At 37.9% G+C, this 21680-nt stretch overlaps 1 protein-coding gene across 1 annotated transcript in view; it reads right to left on the bottom strand.

The window, feature by feature from the left end:
• got1l1 (glutamic-oxaloacetic transaminase 1 like 1) overlaps window positions 1-21680 on the bottom strand; it is a 34285-nt gene that overhangs the window by 5214 nt on the left and 7391 nt on the right. Inside the window, exons 2-7 of the mRNA XM_052107959.1 lie at window positions 20449-20630; window positions 19282-19405; window positions 18814-19031; window positions 18207-18357; window positions 1482-1641; window positions 598-740 (exon numbers count right to left, since the gene is read on the bottom strand). Of these exons, the coding sequence (XP_051963919.1) occupies window positions 598-740; window positions 1482-1641; window positions 18207-18357; window positions 18814-19031; window positions 19282-19405; window positions 20449-20630 (978 nt within the window). The remainder of the gene's footprint in view (window positions 1-597; window positions 741-1481; window positions 1642-18206; window positions 18358-18813; window positions 19032-19281; window positions 19406-20448; window positions 20631-21680) is intronic.

Here is a 21680-nt window from a genome sequence, read left to right as displayed (position 1 = left end):
CAGTCCACATAATACGGTTCAGCTAGTTGGGGCATTTCGTATAGGGACACCTAGTGTCTCTACATTGACACAACGTCGAGTGAGTGACAGAAGGGGTATCTCGGTTAATGTTGTAACCTCCGTTCCCTGATGGAGGGAATTAGAGTTTGTGTCCCTCTTGCCCCAACGCTGTACTACCTGCTGGAATGTCCAGGATCCTGCATTGGCTCCTCAGCACAAAACCTGAATGAGTGGTTATGAACCACCTCCTTTTATACCCGTATGTCCAGGGGAGTGGCATGCAAATTCTCATTGGCCTTTTCTCAAAGATCATAGGTGTTTGGGGCTCCCAAGAGTGACCCCTAGTGTCACTACATTAACACAACGTCTCGTACCCTCCATCATGGAATGGAGGTTACGACAGTAACCAAGATGATATGTCCAGAGGAATGGCTGAATTAGCCAAACATGTCAATTATTAGGGGGTGTTCACATAATTTTTACCATATATTCTAAAAAGTATTAAGCTGCCCTTCTAGAATGTTACCATTAAACTGCAAGCTCACCAAGGAGAAAGTGGTATAAGAACAGACTGCATGTATTATTTATGTCACTCACCAGTGAGTCCAATACAGCAATAAAGGCCTCCAGGCTTTATAATGTGATCCCAAGGACCAGGACTACCCAAAATCCTCAGTCTTTCACGCAAGCGTTCCCTTTTTAGCATGCAGCATTCAGCCATAGTCTTCATACTTCCCTGCCTGATAATACATTCTAAATCATTGGTTGAATAATTCAAAGTGTCATTTTCATTTAGATTTTGCTTATAGAAGCACTGAGCACATGTTCATCTAAAACTTATCTTTCATTCATGCATATTTACATATGCAAATAGGGATGTTCAATATTTGCAATGGCAAAGCAATTGTTTTTTGTTTTATCATTAACCACAACTGAAATGATCACATTCAAGAACAAATTAGAACATATGATGCCTTAATAAATTGAGTGAGACAGGCATATGTCCTGAGGGGAAATAATTTAATGAGGGGCTGCTCACAATAGCAGCTTCAAGTTGTCTTATCATTTGTCTTGTTCTACTAACTACCTGCCATTGTTAGTTTTGCAACCGACCAGATGCTAGAAACAAAGTGAACAATCTTCAGGAAAGAGCATCATCCTTTTGTTATCATTTACAACCAATAATCTCAACAGTTTTAGAGTACATAAGTGTGTGTTGACGAATATATATTAACAAAAACAGATTTGTCACCCTATTTAATTAATAGATAATAACATTGTTTATTTCAATTACATATTGATGCTCTAGTCAATGTCCCCGGTTTTCATTTCAGAATTTGTATCATCTTATCAATATGCAAACACAAAATGTTCTTGTGACAAAATATTTATCGCATTTGAATAAGCTGGCATTTAAGATATTTAATCATATTTCATATGCTTAAATTAAATGAATTAGTTTTATCTTATCAAAACATTACCACTCCACCAGATGGGCAGGGTTGCTTAGTACAGTGGCAACGACTCTGGCACCTTCCATTGGTGGGCAGGCCCAAAGTGTCTGAACAAGTTTCTCAGCTTGAGATTGTACAGCCAGAAGGTTCTGCTTTATGACACAAAGAAGATGGCCTACTCCCTCACCTGTTAATGTGAAATAAGGCATGTAAATAAAACAGCTTAAAATCAATTACCCATGTAGGACAAGTGCTTAGATCAATATCACTAGCTTCATTTAAACTGACACTTTTTTTTTTTTATTGGAATTCAATCAATCCATTCAATGATTCCGAACGTACTGTTTACCTGAACATTAAATAAAGTGATCAGGTTGATGTGCGTGTTTATATGTCAAAAGCATAAAATCTGAATTGATCTTGTGACATATGTATATTGTACGATTACACAGCATTCCCTCACATTGAAGGGGTGCTGTTTAACAATGCGTGAATGAATCCGCAATGATCACGGACATTTGCCATATCCCAGTTGTTAAATTAAGGTGAAATGGAGTGCTTTGTGTTTACTATTAAAGTTTATAATTGACAATTTTATACCTCATTTATATGTTCGCGGGAGTTTGGTGCCTAGTCGGCGCATGCATCAGAGCCCTTGAGATGTGGTTCTTCTTCATGCACACTCAAGAGAGCTGAAGGGGCAGTCACACTAAACTTTGTGCATGGGAGGTTATTTCAGACAATGCAACAAACAAAGATATGATATCATGCACGACCTTCTGGTTTTAAAGAATACATAACAAATAAAAAAATTATACAAAATGTTCAAATACAATTTTCTTACTATACAGTAACAATAAAATACATCTTTCTTTGAAAAATTAGAGGTCAGTAGTGTGTGATGCTTCAATCTCCTATTGGTCATAAGTCTTCTCAGAGTTCAGCATTCCATCTTCATCATGACACCATTACTGCATCAGTTATGGATATGCACACAATGTCCCAGTTTTAGAAAGCAATCCGATCAAGCGTTGACATGGCAAAAATGTTCTTCTCAAACAGATTATAAAAGTTTTACACCACCCCATACAATCCGAATTAAGTTTAGATCGGCTACTAGTCCAATCATAAATGGAATACTAGGGCCCATGTAAACACACCTATTGTTGCCTCTGGAATAACACTCATATCAACCAATCAGATTTAAGGTTTAGATTTAGGGCTGGGATTGTATTTAGTGTTAGTCTTAGCCCCTGGTGGTAGGTTCTGTACCTACACCATAAAACATAAGGCATAAATATATATACAGTGCATAGAAGCTCTTCTGCATTCTTCGTTAAGAGGTAAAAAGATGTTCAAAACAGCCGAGCAACGGCATACTGTTTGTGAACAATCAGACACCAACAACACAGTGTGGGATGGCGTTTAGAGGTACTTTGAAATATGAGAATGCTCAAGGCAACTTTAACTTATATGACAACAAAAAATGTTATCAATGATTCATGCCTCATTTTAACTGTTTTAACCACTCGACAATGATTTAAAGTAATATATAATGTATGCAGTAGAATTTTTTTTTATTTGGCATTGTAAAATAATAAGGCCTCTCAACAACTTCTTAGTCAGTACAACTGTGTTCTTCCTGTTCTGCAGGACAGTTGATTTGTTGCAAGCTGTTTCCTGTTTCGTATCAGGGTGTGTCGACAAACTAGAAATGTGTTTATTCTGTCTTTACTCTCTGTCTTAAGCCTTCATGTATTTCATATCAAATATGTATGTCACGTCCAGATATGGTAAAGTATTATTTTATTGGTTACTCTAGTGGAAGTGTTACTTTTCTGAACAATATATAATGATGTGTTGAACAATAAACGTCAGAGAATGGTACGATACTCTCTGGTGTCTGTGTGTCATTCTCCGCTCATGACGATCTGGATCGAGAGCAGTGACTGCAAACCTGAATTGATATTTAAGGGGCACTCCTAAAATTCCTTACAGTTCTTGGGGGCTCATCTGGGATATTTCCAGACTGGTAGGACAAAATTATTTACAATTTTGAGAATCCCTGTCTGTTGAAATATTACACACAAAATGTAATAGATTATTTGACAGTTACGACTACAGTCGGTGATCCTTATTTTGAAAGACAAATAAGAAGGTGGCTATATACCTCAAAAGCAACTGTAGTCAAGGGAACCTTATTTTGAAAGATAAATAAGAAGGAGAATCTTAATCTCAGGTTTTAATATAGTTGGGGGATCCTTATTTTGAAAGACAAATAATAAGAAGAATTCAATCTCGAAGTCAAATTTCTCTAGGTATAAAGCATATAGCTGTTTGTCTGCCGTCCTGTTCGCCATCCGAATACAATTTTTACTAACCAATTTTACCTATAATAGTACTCATACTGTGGTGATATTATGGGACAAGGAATAAGTCACCCGTTGCCAAATCAAACACCAAAGCAATGGATGTTTCTTAACCATACATAAGTAATATGGCCAGATGGTTAGACCACATGTTGACAAACTCCTCTCTAACTTGCCAGTAAACTGCAAACAGTATCCTCTGTCAAAGGAAAAAGAGGAAGGTATTGTTCCAATAATACAACAGTGTCTGAAACAAGGTATTTTGAAACCCATTCACTCACCATGTAACACACCAATTAATCCTGTGAAGAAAGCTAATGGTACATAGTGATTAACACAAGATTTGAGGAACATTAATGATTGAATTTTTTCATTGTCACCAGTGGATCCTGTTGTGTGCACAACCATTAACTCCATCCCAACAGATCACACTAATTTTTCCGTTATTGATTTGTGTTCTGCCTTTTTCAGTGTGCCACTTGCACCTGTTACACTGCATTCACGTATGGAGGTCAACAGTACCAGAATGCCCCAGGGATTTAGAGACTCGCCTTCTGTGTTCTCTGCTGTAGTGCACGCTACTCTGAAGAATACCAAACCGCCACCACGAACATGTCTTTTGCAATATGCTGACAACATCCTGGTAGCCGGCCCGGACGTCGAGTCATACACAGCCGCTTCAACCATTGTGTGCAATGTGTTAGCAAAGGCTGGTTTCAAAGAATCCAAAGAAAAAGCTGCAATGGGTGAAACTGAAAGTTGACTATCTGGGTCATGAGCTGCAGAAAGGAACAGTTTGTCTCTCCACGGACAGTGTGAAGACAATTACCTCATTTCAACCCGAAAACAAAGACTCAAATGCAAAGTTTTCTGGGTTTAGTAAATTATTGTCGACCATGGGTGCCAAGCTGCTCATTTTACGGCAAAATCTGAGAGAAGCCACACTCTCAGGGGCCAAGGAACCTATAAAGTGGACTAATGAAATGGACATGGCTTTCAAACATCTACGTGACAGCCTCAGCTCTCCACCAGCCCTAGGCTTACCGAATTATGGTGAACCCTTTCATCTGTATGTGCATGAGGCGGCAGGCACAGCAGCAGCAATCCTCGCTCAGTCCCATGGTGGAACATACAGACCAGTGGCATACTTATCAAAAAACCCTAGATGCAGTCGCCAAAGGCCTCATTGCATGTTAGCGAGTGGTTGCTGCTGCGTCGTTGATAGTACAAGATGCGGAACGTATTGTTCGCTCACATCCATTGGTTGTGCACACCTCTCACCAGGTAGGAGCCATTATGCATAACATTACTACACAACACATGACAGCACAATGTTGATCGGGGTATGAAGCCATATTATTGGCTACTGCTAATCTGACCATTAAATCGACTTCCGTTGTACATGGTCCAACCTTTTCATTACACAAATTGCTAACCAAAGGTGAATATTCTAACGATTCACATGACTGTCTCGATCGCCTTAACACATGTACTTCCTGCTGGCTGGATATTTCATCATCCACCCTGGAGGAGGGGTATCATTGATACATTGACAGGTCCTGTTCCAAGCCAAATGATTCCATATACTGGCGTGGTTATGCTGTAAGTGAACTCCCGAATCGAATTATCGAAGCTTATTCGCTCCCATATAAATCTGCACAAGCTGCTAAGTTGTTTGCATTGATCAGAGCATGCCAATTGGCTAAAGGCAAATCAATCAATATATACACAGACTCGAAGTATGCTTATGGGGTGGTACATGACTTTTGCCCAAATGTGGGAAGAAAGCGACGTCAAGAAAGCTGAAGGCAAACCCATATCACATCATAACCTGGCTGCAGAGTTATTGAGAGCAGCACAGTTGCTTGCAAAATTGGCTGTAATAAAAGTGGCAGGACACATGACAGGAACTAGAAGAGGTAATAGATTAGCTGATGAAGTAGCAAAGTGGGCTGCAAAGGAAGTTGTGGTAAGCCCTGATCTGAATCAAGCTAAAGAGACTGTTTTCATGATGCAATCAACACTGGTAAATCCATCTGAATCTGATCTTCAACATTGGGCCTCGAATAAAGTGAAACTGGACCAGACTAATTTGTTAAGGGATAAACAAGGGCGTTTGGCTCTGCCCAAGACTGCAATAGTAGTACTTTGTTGACATTATCATGGCACGTTTCGAAAGAAAAAGTTATCCGGTCGATCAATCAAACACATTGCATAAATGGGATTCGAAATGCAGTAAATTTGATCCTGGACTCATGTCTAACGTGCGCACAGAATAACAGTCACAAGCCTAGGAAGCATGACTCATTACCACATCCAGAATTGCTATTTCAACACCTGCAAATTGATTTTAGTATGGGCTGAAATATGTGCCACCAGAAACTGAATTTGAACCATTTATATTTGAATTTGAATGGCTAAACTTGAATAATTGCATTGAAAAACTGAATTTGAATCACATCATTTGAAATTGTATTGTTTAATTAAAATTGAATTTATTCAAAAACTGAATCTGAATTGTATCATTTGAAATTGAATTTATTCGTTTGGAACAGAAGTCCAATAAAATTTGATCCTCACTGAAAATTAAACTCTCTATATGGCTTCACATTCACTTCTCACAATTCAGATTCAGTTCTCAAATTCAATTTCAAGTTACTGAGACAGACATCCGGGTAGTTGGAGGATGAAGGAAGAGCAATCGAGCGTAGATCGATAGATAGCGTTCATTGGCGACAGGACTCCTCTTGGGCCAATCAGCACCAATGTTTTGGAGCACAGTACGTTACCCGGCATGAAACTATGGAATTACGATTGTGTCAATAATAATGAATGTAACTTTATAAAACTGAACGTAATTTTCTGAAAAAGTTACGTTCAGTTTTATAAACTATCAAAAATATTCCATTACAAAAGAAGAAAAACACAATTAAAATGAAAAAAAATGAACTCAGTCGCACGAATTTAACAGGCTCTTCAAATATGCTTCATTTTTTGTTAATGTTTTTCAAAGATTCGTTTTCGCAAATCGTGGATTCTGAATACATTGCCACAGATTTCGCTTACACTTCGCTGTTTTTCGTTTGCTGTTTTGAGACAAACCTCTCGTGGGGGTGGGCTTAACAGTGATCTACTCTGATTGGATAGTGAGCTTTTGATGGACAGGTGCTCTCTGACCCGGATGTACAGACGTCACTCAGTGGCACGCATATTGGAAAGCTGTCGCGGTGATTTGTAGTTATGCAATACGTCGTGCTTTGTTGTATTACTTACTAACAATATGTAAATAATATTTGACCTATAATTATATAATTTAATATTATATGAGACCTTCGATCGTCTAATAATCGTCTTCGATCAGTCTGTAAAGATGAGCTCTCAGGAGAGACACGAGCGGCATCATCTTCCTCCTCCTTTTGTCCTTCAAGGCAGCTTGAAGTAAGTTTGTGTTACTGAAGTAACCAATAACATCGATAAAAGTTTTATTCATGTAACGTTACAGTGTGCAACAGTTCTGGCTTTATTTTGCAAATTTATTGTTGTATTGTAAATGCATGCTAAATAAAATGTTGCTGTTTTGTCATTGTGATGACTGCAAAACTGAAACCTGGCCATATCTTGGTCCACTGTTTGACTCTGCCCCGACTGCTGAACGGACTGCTGCTGACCCTGCCTTGTGCTGGTATTCCCGAGCGACTGGTTAAGAATTTCAAGGTTGTTATGTACAGCTGCAGATGCAGCATCTGCACCAAGATTTCTGCCTTGCTGTAGAATAAAGACCAGTTTGATATCTGCACTGTCTACATTGACACGTCCTTGAATATAATAACTGTGCAAAAGTGCAAACAATCAAACTACATAACATCATGACATGACATCAGTGCATTGCAAACTTGTGAATGACAATAAAAAATAAAAAAATATATAAAAATATGATATTTTATATGTGTTTATCAAAACATTGTGAATAAATATAATAAAATATATGCAATATTCCACCACTGTGTTGAAATTTAGAGTGTTTTCTGTAAAATTAGACAATTTCTATCCATTTACTCCAATGTATGTGGGCAGGACGCTCTTTTAAATTCAGATATGCCTAATTCTCTAAAAAATTCTAAATATCCTGCAGAGCTGAAGTGTTTAAACAATAAATTTGCAAAATAAAGCCAGAAATGTTGCACACTGTAACGTTACATGAATAAAACTTTTATCGATGTTATTGGTTACTTCAGTAACACGAACTTACTTCAAGCTGCCTTGAAGGACAAGAGGAGGAGGAGTGGAGCATTTGTTTAATAAGCAAGGTCTTTTATTCAGATATTCAGAATTTCTTTCTGAATACCAAATACCAGTAACCCCAAAAGAATTTGCTACAGTAATGAGTGCTATTCCCTCTGGTTTATGTAAAAACCGTAATTACTTCACCCATCTACTGCATCCTTTCCTAAACCTTGTGATACTTCTGTTGGTCAAATCTGTTTTTCAGAGTCAAAAGCTAAAAACTATAAGATCTTTATTTCTTAAGGATTTGATTTCTGTTCCACCTGTTATTTCCTTTTGGAATAATTTGTTTGGTAACCTTAATTGGAAAAAAATCTGGTCTTGACAGCAGAAATTCATTCTCACAAATAAAGTGAAAGAAATTTCCTTTAAGTTGATACACAGGTTCTATCCCGTTAAGAAATTTATACAAAGATTTAAATCTGACATTGAGCTAACGTGCTCTTTTTGTGTGAATTCTGATGAAACAGTGGTTCATTTATTTTGGTCGTGTCATTACACTCAGAAGCTTTGGAATGATATTGATGTTTTTATCAAGTGTAAGATTTTGCCAGGCTTCTCAATACATATGAGAAACATTATATTTGGGTATTTTGATTCAGACCCCACAAACGAAAATGTCTGTTTTGTTATTAATTTAATTATTTTCTTAAGCAAATTCTATATTCACAAATGCAAATTTATATCTTCTCTGTCTTCTTAAACGAAATAGAAAATTATCTAAATTTGATTTCAGTATCTACTAATAAGAAAGCCATAAGGACTGTTAGAATCTGCATTGCATTTGATCTCTTCATGTGAACATTTTTGTGTGATGTAATGCCCTACCTCTTCTTTTATTGTTATATACATTATTATTATTATCTTTTTTTATTATTTATTTATTTTTTTTCTATTTATTTTTGTCTTCTTTATTCTTTTGGTTGATATTATGTGATGTACGTATGCTTTCTCTTTTGTATTTTCCTGTTCTTTGCATTAAAAAAAATTATTAAAATTAAAAAATAAAAATAAATAAATAAAAAACAAGAGGAGGAGGAAGATGATGCCGCTCCGTGTCTCTCCTGAGAGCTCATCTTTACAGACTGATCGAAGACGATTATTAGACGATCGAAGGTCTCATATAATATTAAATTATATAATTATAGGTCAAATATTATTTACATATTGTTAGTAAGTAATACAACAAAGCACCGACGTATTGCATAACTACAAATCACCGCAGAGCTTTCAATATGCGCGCCACTGAGTGACGTCTGTACATCCGGGTCAGAGAGCACCTGTCCATCAAAAGCTCACTATCCAATCAGAGTAGATCACTGTTAAGCCCACCCCCACGAGAGGTTTGTCTCAAAACAGCAAACGAAAAACTGCGAAGTGTAAGCGAAATCTGTGGCAATGTATTCAGAATCCACGATTTGCGAAAACGAATCTTTGAAAAACATTAACAAAAAATGAAGCATATTTGAAGAGCCTGTTAAATTCGTGCGACTGAGTTCATTTTTTTTTCATTTTAATTGTGTTTTTCTTCTTTTGTAATGGAATATTTTTGATAGTTTATAAAACTGAACGTAACTTTTTCAGAAAGTTACATTCATTATTATTGACACAATCGTAATTCCATAGTTTCATGGCGGGTAACGTACTGTGCTCCAAAACATTGGTGCTGATTGGCCCAAGAGGAGTCCTGTGCGCCAATGAACGCTATCTATCGATCTGCGCTCGATTGCTCTTCCTTCATCCTCCAACTACCCGGATGTCTGTCTCAGTAACTTGAAATTGAATTTGAGAACTGAATCTGAATTGTGAGAAGTGAATGTGAAGATATATAGAGAGTTTAATTTTCAGTGAGGATCAAATTTTATTGGACTTCAGTTCCAAACGAATAAATTCAATTTCAAATGATACAATTCAGATTCAGTTTTTGAATAAATTCAATTTTAATTAAACAATACAATTTCAAATGATGTGATTCAAATTCAGTTTTTCAATGCAATTATTCAAGTTTAGCCATTCAAATTCAAATATAAATGGTTCAAATTCAGTTTCTGGTGGCACATATTTCAGCCCATATTTTACACACATGCCACCATGCTGGAACAACAAATTATTGCTTATGAATATGGATCTCTTTTCCAAATGGACAGAAGCTTTCCCATGTGCGAGGGAGAATGCTAAAACAGTGGTAAAAATTCTAGCAAAAGAAATAATACCGAGATTCGGCATTCCAACCGTCATCAAAAGTGACAATGGCACTCCATTCGTGTCCAAAGTTACGCAACTACTCACGAAGGAATTGAACTTAAATTTGCATTTCAACATACCATATCTCCCACAGTCGGCATGTGTGGTCGAACGGACAAATCGAACATTAAAAGAATGCTTAAACAAAGCCTGCACCGAACCGGAAGAACATGGGTCGATGTTCTACTGGCTGTGTTAACTGAACTCAGAATGTCACCATCCTGTTGTTAAACTCTCCCCATTTCAAATACTAATGGGCAGACCTTTCCCGACCCTGGGTCTAAGGCCGTGCTGGCTTTCTCTCCACTGGTGACACAGAGGTGGTGATTGAGGAATATATGGATTCCCTGATTAAAACATTAAATGGCATAAACTATGATATCTCTCTTTCTCTACCTATGCCCACAGAAAAGTCCACTCATTCATTTGTTCCAGATCAACAGGTTCTGGTGAAGTGTCTGAAACCAACGAAGTTAGGAGAACCAAAGTATCTGGGCCCGACTACAGTGCTGGAAGTGACCAGAACATGAGTGCTGACTGACCTTCAACTGCAGTTGATCCACACAAGCCATGTGAAACCTGCACCTGAGGAGGGTCTGACTGATTCAAGGGTGAACGGTGGAAGCACTGGAGGAGCTGAACACGCAGCGCCAGTGCCTAACCGGGAATCTGCGAATAAGGAGGACCTGAGGAGGGACCTGAAACAGTAAATGGATAAGTTGAATAAGGAACTAGCTGATAACGCTGGACATCAGGGAATGTGGGGAATTGTTTTTATATGTTTGGGTGGTTCGCCCCCTGGATGTCCTCCATTATATCGATTGCTGTATGTATTCTGCTTATGATACTATTTGGCCCATGTTTGCTACAATTGCTGATGCAAAATGAAATACAATGATAAACAGGCATAACATTGCCATGCTTCACTATGTACATATACCTACTGCTGAAGTTGTTGAGAGGGCTACGTGATCCTTTCAGGATAAAAGTGGGCAATGTAAAATAATAAGGCCTCTCAACAACTTCTTAGTCAGTATAACTGTGTTCTTCCTATTCTGCAGGACAGTTTATGTGTTGCAAGCTGTTTCCTGTTTTGTATCAGGGTATGTCGACAAACTGCCATTCTTAGAAATGTGTTTCTTGTATCTGTACTCTCTGTCCTAAGCCCTCGTGTATCTCATATCAAATATGTATGTCACGTCCAGATAAGGTAAAGAATGATTTTATTGGTTAGTCTCGTGGAAGTGTTACTTTGCCGAACAATATATAATGATGTGTTGAACAATAAACGTCAGAGAATGATATGATATGATATGGTCTGGTCTGGTGTCTGTGTGTCATTCTCCCCTCATGAGGATCCGGATCGAGAACAGCGATTGCAGACCTGAATTGATATTTAAGGGACACTCCTAAAATTCCTTACAGTCATGTTTACATTCTGAATTCATGATGCTATTGAGCTAAAACCCATAACGCGGTTATAATATGCACCAATTACGCTCTGTTATTGTAATTTATGATGATTCAACTGTAAAGTGGGTGTATAAAAGAGGGTCAATGGGGAAAAAACAGACAAAAGAATGATGATAAGAGCATACCTTACTTTGAGCAGATGTGTGAATGGCTTTTGCTGCAGATGGCACATGAGTCCATGGACACTTGAGAGTATTTGAGTCCATTTGATTGCTTTTATAGACTAATTAAACACACATGACATGTTCTTGTAAAATGTCTCTACGTGAACAATCATAAAGATGTAGATAAATTAGCATCAGCTTGCTAATAGCTCTACACGCCAGTGTGTTCTTGATTTTGACTGATTGAAGAACAGAAACAGAATTAGCTGTCAGCTTCAAGGTAAGTGGAGCTTACTCCCACCGATGATGTGGACCAATGACAGTATTTGAAAGTGTTTAAAAGTCGGTCAGAATTTTTCCTCCCTTTACATAGCCAAAAGCATCTTTCTTCATTGACATCCATTAAAAAATAGAGGTTTATTCTGAATTTTTTTTTTTTGTAAGGAATACAAAAATGTAAATATTTTATTATATTATTGTTTATATTTTTCCAGTGACAGATTTTCAGAAGTTTCTTAAAAGTGTGAAATGGTTATTCTTCCTTGTCTGCTGCCTTTGATGTCTCAGCTCATGCATAAGAGGCAAGTGTTAGACTTGGGACTGTGTTCTTAAAGGAATAGTTCACTCAAAAATGAAAATTCAGTATCACTCGCAAGATGGGGCATTCATACGAAAACAAATTTTATTTATCTAAAAACAGGTCTGCCACAGCAATAGTGACAACAGAACACAACACAGCTGTAGTGCACTCAAACCAGAGAACAGAAAATGAAAGTCCATTGGGGTTCTAACAACACAGGGGTGAGTAAAATGACTGAATTACATTTTTTTTTGGTGAACTATCCCTTTAAGGGGCGGTCACACAATGTTTTGAGCATGAAAATCTTTTTTGGACAATGCAACAGACAAGGAAATGATTGTAATGTTATGGTGTCTTTGTGTTTACTATTATTTTGACATTATGACTGATAATATTATTCATGGACTTTTATTTTGAAGTTGTTTACTCTGTCCTTGCTGTGTCTTAGTTCATCATTCCTTCCTAGATTGTTTCCAGCTGTGTCTTTCTACCCCATTAGTCTTTTTGTACATAATACCCTCACAATACTCTCACATCACAACAAGATGGTGCTGTGGATGGCTGCCTCGGTGTGTAGCTCTTCAGCTCTTCAGCTCTTCAGTTCTTTTGTTGTTTTTGTTTGTTTGCCTTGTGTTTAGTAATTTTCTTCCAGTCAGTTTTATCAGGGACAAACTGCTGAATATTCAGCAGCAAATACTAGACAACCTTTTCTGGTTTTTGAATATTCTGATGTTTTGCTGGACATTTAGTTCGGAGGCACAGCTGTGTTGTTTAAAGGTGCTATGAGATGCAGGCGAGGGAGACGAATCAAACTCCGTCGGCGCAGCTTTCGAACATCGCTGCCGAGCATTCATCTAGCGAATCTACCCTCTCTTCCTAACATAATGGAGGAACTACATCTCACCAATACAAAAAAGGACTTTTCAAACTCTGCTGACTTGTGCTTCACAGAAATCTGGCTGAGTGAAACTATTGTGAACAGCACATTACATCTGCTGGCCTTTGAGCTGTTCAGAGCGGATCACATTGCGGAGTTAACAGGGAAAACGACTGTTTACATCAATGAAAGTTGGTGTACAGATGTAACAACATTAAAGGGAATGTGCTGTCCTAATTTGGAAGTGCTCTTTATAAACTGTAAGCCATTCTACTCGCCGCTGGAGATTTCCTCGTTCATTCTGGTGAGTGTGTGTATATTGCGCCCAGATGGCATCTCACCAGCATGTCTTCAATCCTGTGCTAACCAGCTGGCTCCCATTTTCACACAGACAGATTAAACTTCAATAGGATTCAAAAGGACTTCACTTCAGTAGATCACTGGAGCAGTGTGAAATCTCATGCAGCTTCAAGTGCTCAATCATTATTCCTGCCCCAAAGAAACCAAAAATCACAGGACTTAATGACTACAGACCTGTCGCCCTGATGTCTGTGGTCATGATATCATTTGAGAGACTGGTGTTGGCCCACCTGAAGAACATCACTCTTCAATTTGCTTATCAAGCAAACAGGTCTGTGGATAATGCAGTCAACATGGGATTGCATCATATCCTGCAACATCTGGACAAACCAGAGACATATACAAGGATCATTTTTGTGGACTTCAGTTCGGCTTTTAACACCATCGTCCCAGCTATACTCCAGAATAAATTACACCAACTCTCTGTTCCCATGTCTATCTGTCAGTGGATTACCAGCTTTCTGACAGACAGGCAGCAGCTTGTGAGACAGGGGAACACATTCCCAGCAACTGTACAATCAGCACTAGTGCCCACAGGGATGTGTGCTCTCCACACTACTCTTCTCCCTGTATACCAATGGCTACATCGCCATGGACCCCTCTGTCAAGCTCCTGAAGTTTGCAGATGACACCACTGTCATCGGCTTCCTCCGAGAGTCTGCATACAGAAGGGAGGTTGAACAGCTGGCTGTCTGGTGCAGTCAAAACAACCTTGAGCTGAACACACTCAAAACGGTGGAGATGATTGTAGACTTTAGGAGGAACACCATTGTGAAAAAGGCCCAGCAGAGGTTGTACTTCCTTTGCCAGCTGAGGAAGTTCAACCTGCCAAAGGCGCTGCTGATTCAGTTCTACTCAGCAGTCATTGAGTGTATCCTCTGTACTTCAATAACTGTCTAGTTTGTTCAGCTAAGAAATCAGACATCAGAAGACTACAAAGGACAGTTCGGTCAACTGAGAGGATTATTGGTTGCCCCCTGCCCCCCTTCAAGAACTATATACTTCCAGGCTGGGAAAATCACTCTAGACCCCACTCACTCTGCTCATTACTTTTTTGAATGGTTGCCTTCTGGCCGACACTTCAGAGCTCTGAGCACCAGAACTGTCAGCCGCAGGAACAGTTTTTTACCTTAGGCTATCAATCCCATGAACAGTTAAAACTGCCCCATTGAGCAATAACTATGTGCAATACACAGTTAAGTCTTTTTTACATTTATCCAACACATCCAACCTCTTCTGCCATTTCATTCCTCTGGGAAATGGGAGAAAAAAAAGAAAAAGTAATGAGCACTGTACATTTGCACTGTATATTACAGATAACAGAGTTGTATTAGATTTGCACTACGTATGTGTATGTATGTCTGTGTTTGTATGTACGTATGTGTATAATTATTATATATATATATATATATATATATATATATATTTTAATTATAATTATCTATGTCTTGCTGCTGTTTTTGTATTGTTTTTTGTTTTGTTGTGTCCTTTTATGTGTAAGCATACTTGGCAATAAAGCTGATTCTGATTCTCATGTTCTCTGTGTATTTGTTGGTTCTTGTTCCTTTATGACTGCAATGGTTTGTTTCTAGTGGTTATTGTTTTTTTTATTATTATTTATTTAAGAGCTGTGTCTAGATCCGTTGCCTCTTATCTCTACACAGTTGCAAGGATGTCACGCTAGAGGGCTTCTGGTTTAAGTAAATAATACATCACACATAACAAATAATATTACAGTATATTTAAAATTTTTAAATATATTGTCTACTCCACTTTCCTGCACAATATAACATGCAGATGTTAAACATGTACTGTTTGTTTCAGAGATGTTCACAAGTCTTTATGCTGGTGTCCGAGTCAAGTCTCAAGTCTTTCGAGCAGTACTGTCACTCCCAATAAGCAAACTACGTAGTCTGCGTAGGGCACCAACTCCCTAGGGGGGCACCATCTTACCCTAGGAGGGCACCAGAAAGTCCACCGGCTGCCCTTACTCACACGTTATATGTCATAAAGTATACTGCAACAGTACAATATTGGCTAGCTTTGTGTGTTAATGTGATTAACCTTTGTGGATGTGCTCTTCCTGAAGGAGACTTCTAAGAACACAACGGTAATAAAACCAAATGTGAGTACATATGGCATGGCCTGTGCCTGCCAGGTTTCATGGGATTCTTATCACATCCCAGGGTTATGCGGGAATACATCATCACATTCTATGAAGTATATTAAAATATGACTCAAGTATGAGTCTCTAACTCAAGTATTTCCAGATCCCATGTTCATATGTGTTTGAATGGGAATGAATGCAGCACAAATTGTAGTGTGACTGCCACTTTATTGTGCCTTTAGCCAATCAGTGTTGTCAGGATGTAATGTTCTTTCATTGCCCAGATCTAAGTGCCCAAGAGCAAAATGAAAACATGTGGGTCACTTACTTCCAGGGGTACATACACTAGCTAAACTGCCATTGAGATTAATGGAAATTCTACAGGATACAGCATCTCTTGCCAGGTATTATAGCCCCAACCTGGTCTCATAGAAACACATTACTACACTTACATTTCTGCAAAATGATTTTTACGTTGCTCATTGTATTTATTACACAAATCACAACTAAAATGGCAGATTATCAGTCCATAAACACTTTCTTTTCACCTTGTTCATCACACGATGCTATATTATGACATATAAATACTTTTTCTAGAGCGAATGACTTCTAAGCGGATACATTTAATGTTTGCATTATGTGAAAAACGACATTTATAAGCTTGTTTCAGCATGATTAATTGTACAGTAGTTCAACTGATAGAGTGTTGTACTTGCGATGCAAAGGACCAGGAATGCGTTCTGAAGGTAGAATGCGAGTCAAAATGTAAGGCGAAAGTGTCAGAAGTACCACAAAATTGATGTGGTTGCTTCAGCGGATGCGTTTTCACATTTGCTTTTTTCAACACTCTTTGAGGTGGGGTATGTGATTTTCTTTTTTGACCATTTTTTCAAAATAACTTGAAATCCTATTCCTAACCCACTTACTGGCTGTAAATTAGAAGCACTGAAATGAAAATTAAGCAATTTAATCATCTGTGGAACGGGCAGGACTCGAAAAACTCCAGCCGATCATTTTCAAGACCATCTAGAATCATTGGACAGAAAATGTGTCAATCAAACGGTCGTACCATGCCCCCTCCCCCACCACCCTGGCGCGTGTCCCGTTACGTCATCAGCTGCTTTCAGATGGAGCGGCATTTACTACACAGAGCTGTAGTTCATCACTGACAAGCTGGGCAATTTACCCTTCATTATCACGGCCCAGCTTGTTAGTGAACTACGGCTCTGTGTAGTATACGCCGCTCCATCTGAAAGCAGCTGATGGCGATTTACTAATCAATGAATGCACTTTATGTTATGTGCTTTACTGACGAGATGCGCATAACAATCTCATCTGATAACGTTATATCGGTCAGCCCTATATTTAGCCATAAACTTCGGTGACAACCAGGACGTCCAATATATTTTTATATATTTTATATATATTTATACAATATATATTTACATTTCAAAAACATCAATTTTCTAACAATACTAATGATTTACGTGACTGCTGAATGTTAATAATATCTGGTGCAATTTACCGCTGAATGTTGTGCCATGTTGACGGTCTTAGCAGGTACATGGTGACGCCATGCAGAAACTCCAACCTATGCTAGCCTGGCTCGCTCTCAAGCATCTGAGTTTTCGCTCGTGCATGATTGCGCGTCCATGTTTTTCGAATGGGTGGAGTCAGGGCCAGCGTTGGAGGAGAGAAGGTAGGACCTTATGAGTTGTGTATTTTCAAAATCTGCCGGCCGTTTTGCAAATCACATACCCCACCTTTAGGTTTTGGCTTAAGGTTTAAGTAGGGATGTAGGTTATGTTGATTTAAAACTTCATAGAGCATTAATGTTAAAAAAGATCATGCGTTAAAGAGAAAATTTAACTCACTTTTAGCACCACCTAGTTGAAATTTCACCTTAGATCGTTAAGTAATTTTGTGAAATGTCACCACAGTCCAGGGGTTAAATTGGGGTGGAATAAGGGCATACCAGCACCTCCAATTCCAAAACCAAAAAACATAGTTCAGACTGTATTGCGTTGGAACCAGATTCGCTATAACTCGCATAGAGTGGCAATGTTTTAAGCTGAGCACACATTCACTCCGCCTTGCTAGACTGCTTGGAACCTCCACCCTTCGCCCGCACTGAATAATTTTTTTTCACTTCAGTATGTATAAAAATGTATTAGTCAAGGATGTTGAAACAGGATTCCATGTTCTACTTGGCAAAATTACCTTGCACCTCTGTAAGTAAAAAATACGGGAATCATTTTTCAGCTCTAATTCAAAACCATTACTCTTCAGATATTACAGATATAAAAATTTGCATTAATAAAACTCAAAACCCCAATAAAATATAGAAAACACACCATAGAGACCAAAGTTGTGGGAAAAAGATTGAGCGCATAGCAACTCAAGTCCCAAAGACACACAGTATCGCAAAGCCCAGGCATCCTGCTCAACAGAACCACTGCACAAACCCTGAGCAGGCAACAAGATGAATGGAAACATCTGACGCTTCTAATAAAGACAAAAAGAAAGAATGGTATTAAAAGATGTCTGGTTGACAGATACTACTGATAAAACATTCAGAATTAAACAACAAAAGCAACTGACTCACTCTGTGGTTTTTAGTAATACAACCTTAAATTTGCCAAATATAAACTTGTGAAGATCAAAGTCAAAACATCACCCATTAATGATTTGCCGTCTAGTGGTTTATACATCTGACAGCATGAATTAGCCTGAACTACAAGAAAGTAAGTGTTTCAAAACTTCAGAGAGATTCTTTGTGGTCAGTAATCTTCATGATGAGATGTTTACTGAGGCTGAAGTATATTTGATTTTGCCCAGAAAGAAAAACTGGCCTTACACACCTAATAATAACTGGACCCTGGAAACTTAAATAATTGGACTCCCTCTCTCTCTAACTCTTCCTCATCTTTTTTATTTTTTATTTTTATTCTGAAACCATACCACCATGACCTCAGCTACACGTTTCCACTCTTCCTGAGAGAGGTCGGCACCAGTGGGACAGTGACCAGAGGCAAACAGGACCACCACACTTTGTTCTGGGGCGTTTTCTAAGTCATGCACAATGTTTTCCACACACACTCCATGGGATTCTGCATCCCAGTAATGGTAGTTTTGCACGTCATCGATCCCAGCTGCCTTAAAGGGGCCTGCTAGTGACTCTACAAGAAACAACATGGGAATTGTCTGATGTACCACTACAATTGCATATTAAAAAGTGCATGGTGACCTGCAAGATCTTTTATGATATTTTTAAGGTTCATCTTCATTGTTTTGGACTAAAAATGGCTAGAACATGACAGAGAGTAGACACATTTTATATCAAATTAAATAAGGCAAATAGAATCAAATCTGAACAGGTAAAATACACATCTAAGAGCACAGAATGTCATAGGCACTCTTAATACCCACCATCACATGGAGAGGGGAGGAGGACAGGCCCACTCCAGGAAGAGCTTGAACAGTACCAAGATTTCAGTAACTCAGCACCCAGACGCAATGCCCCAGTACATCCTACTGTTTGGACTCCGAAGACCTTAGAAAAGGGAAAGAACATCACACATTTTCACTAAGCAGGTAATTTTGCTATGTTGTGATCCAAAGCTCAACATTTTTGTCATTCATTTGTTAAATTAAACTTGGAAAAAATGGCAAAAGATGGTTAGGGTGAATGCCATGTTCTCTGTATGGCAGTGGTCTTGCACTTATACTGACACCTGCTGGTGTAGATTCACAGCCACTAATTTATTCTTTAACTGAGTGTCCAAACACAGGGGGTTACTGACATAAAGCGAGTACTATTAGGCTAGTTATATGATCTTAATATGTTGGTCCTTGGTGCAACCCATTCCATGAATAAAATAGATTTTATAAGCTGTTATAATATGACTGGAGTCTTCATCCCACGTGAGTGTGCATTATATTAAACATATGTTTAAAGTGTATATTCATTATTTTTGTGCAAAAATATATGTGCACCTTTAGTGATCAAAACATACAACTGTTTAAATGTACAGTTCTTCTAAGCTTTTTTATTAGCATCCAATTAAAAACACAGTGTACCATAGCAAACTGTCACTTTTAACCCTTAAATGTTTGGCATAAAGCCCATGCATTTAAGGGTTAAAAGCAATATCAGTCCTTTACATGACCAATGATGATTACATCCCTATTTCAACAGTGTGCATTTGTTGGTTCAATCTGGTTTAAAAGTAGAAGGTCAAAGGAAATTATTCCATAGCCTGGGGTTTGTGTCAGGCCTTTAAATGTCTATTCTTGCAATTACTCAAACAGGACATGTACACCAATAGAAACATTGGAACATAATGTTAATCAGGTCAATAAGCCTTACATGGTTTACAGCTTGGACTGACATTTCAAGATAGTGCTGAGGACGACCGGTTTTAAACCATCTACAAACAAACTACAATACAGATTGGTTATGTAGTACATAATATGTACCAAGCCTCCTCAGTGCTATCAGTGTATTCAGCTTGCGAGTCACTGTTGATGACAAGCAAGATTAGGAATTAACGTGAGTGTGCGACGTTGGTTACGTAAAATATTAAAGGATGTTACCCTGCTTTCCAAAATGGCAGGGCTGTTGCTGCCCAAAGCAAGTTCTGTCACCCTTGTGGTAAATTCTGGAAGACCAAGAATAGGTGGGTACTCTGGGGTAAGAGTCGGGTCTGTGGCAATCTGTTGCTTGATTTTTCGAATCAGAGGAAGCCATGCGGTTTGTCCTTGCTCTCCAACATATTCTGGTCATAAACACAAGTACACACTCAATTACAAACAGATCAGTTTTGTGTGCATTACAGTTGAAAGTCTTGTTCATGCAATGTCTTAAAAAATGCCAATGTTCATGCACAGTGTTTGGCAACAGAAAACTTGACTTATGATCTATGCCACTGCTCCTAACTTGTGGTTAACGACCCAAAATTGGGTAACAGGTCTGTTCTGATAGTATCGCAGACAGCAGTGTAAAATCAATGCAATATTTAAATAATACTGTCCTGGTCTTATTTTACTCTGAAATCAAACGAAACAAATAAGAAATTATATTTTGCATATACACATGAAAAAAGAATACTTTTAAGATTTATGCATTTCAATTTCATAACAAAATTGTATCAAATTGAATTGAGTAATCCTTAATAATAATAATAATAATAATAATATAATTAGTATTATTTATTATTTTAATTAATACAATTTTGTTATAAAACAATTTTTGCTATATATATTGCATATATTTTAAAATTAAGTCTATTTTTAGGACAAATAAGATTTTTTTCATCGTGACATTATTTTCATGACAGTTTGTCTTGTTCTCGTTTACTATGTTATATTGCACAGGGCGTGCAGTCATAAATAAGGAGACGTACAGCGAGTACCGAACAAACTTGGAACCTTTATTCGTTCACCTGCCTCAATCTTTTACATGTGCTCCAATACCCAAAATCACCAGCAACCCATCCCTGGCGCCGTAAAACAGTATCGCAAATATTCAGTGCTTACCAGAATATTACACAGTTATGCACATTTTACAACACAATTATCATAACTGTACTCTATATAATATCATCATGAAACCATAAATCACAATCAATATTTATTTTTCTAATTAATTACATGACATGGGGAATAATTAATCAAATTAATCGCAAACATCATCATTACATAATCAGGCTTATTTGCTGAGAAAGGCCCCCAAATAAAGATAATTCATATAAATAATGCATATTAATCCAAATATTTATAAATATTATATATAGGGCCTGTAATAAATTTATAGCTAATACGGGTTT

This window comes from Xyrauchen texanus, chromosome 37 (genome assembly GCF_025860055.1).
Source record: "Xyrauchen texanus isolate HMW12.3.18 chromosome 37, RBS_HiC_50CHRs, whole genome shotgun sequence".
Taxonomy (NCBI): Eukaryota; Metazoa; Chordata; class Actinopteri; order Cypriniformes; family Catostomidae; genus Xyrauchen; species Xyrauchen texanus.
The sequence above is the reverse complement of the archived record's forward strand: the minus strand, read 5'-3'. Positions and strand labels throughout refer to the sequence as shown.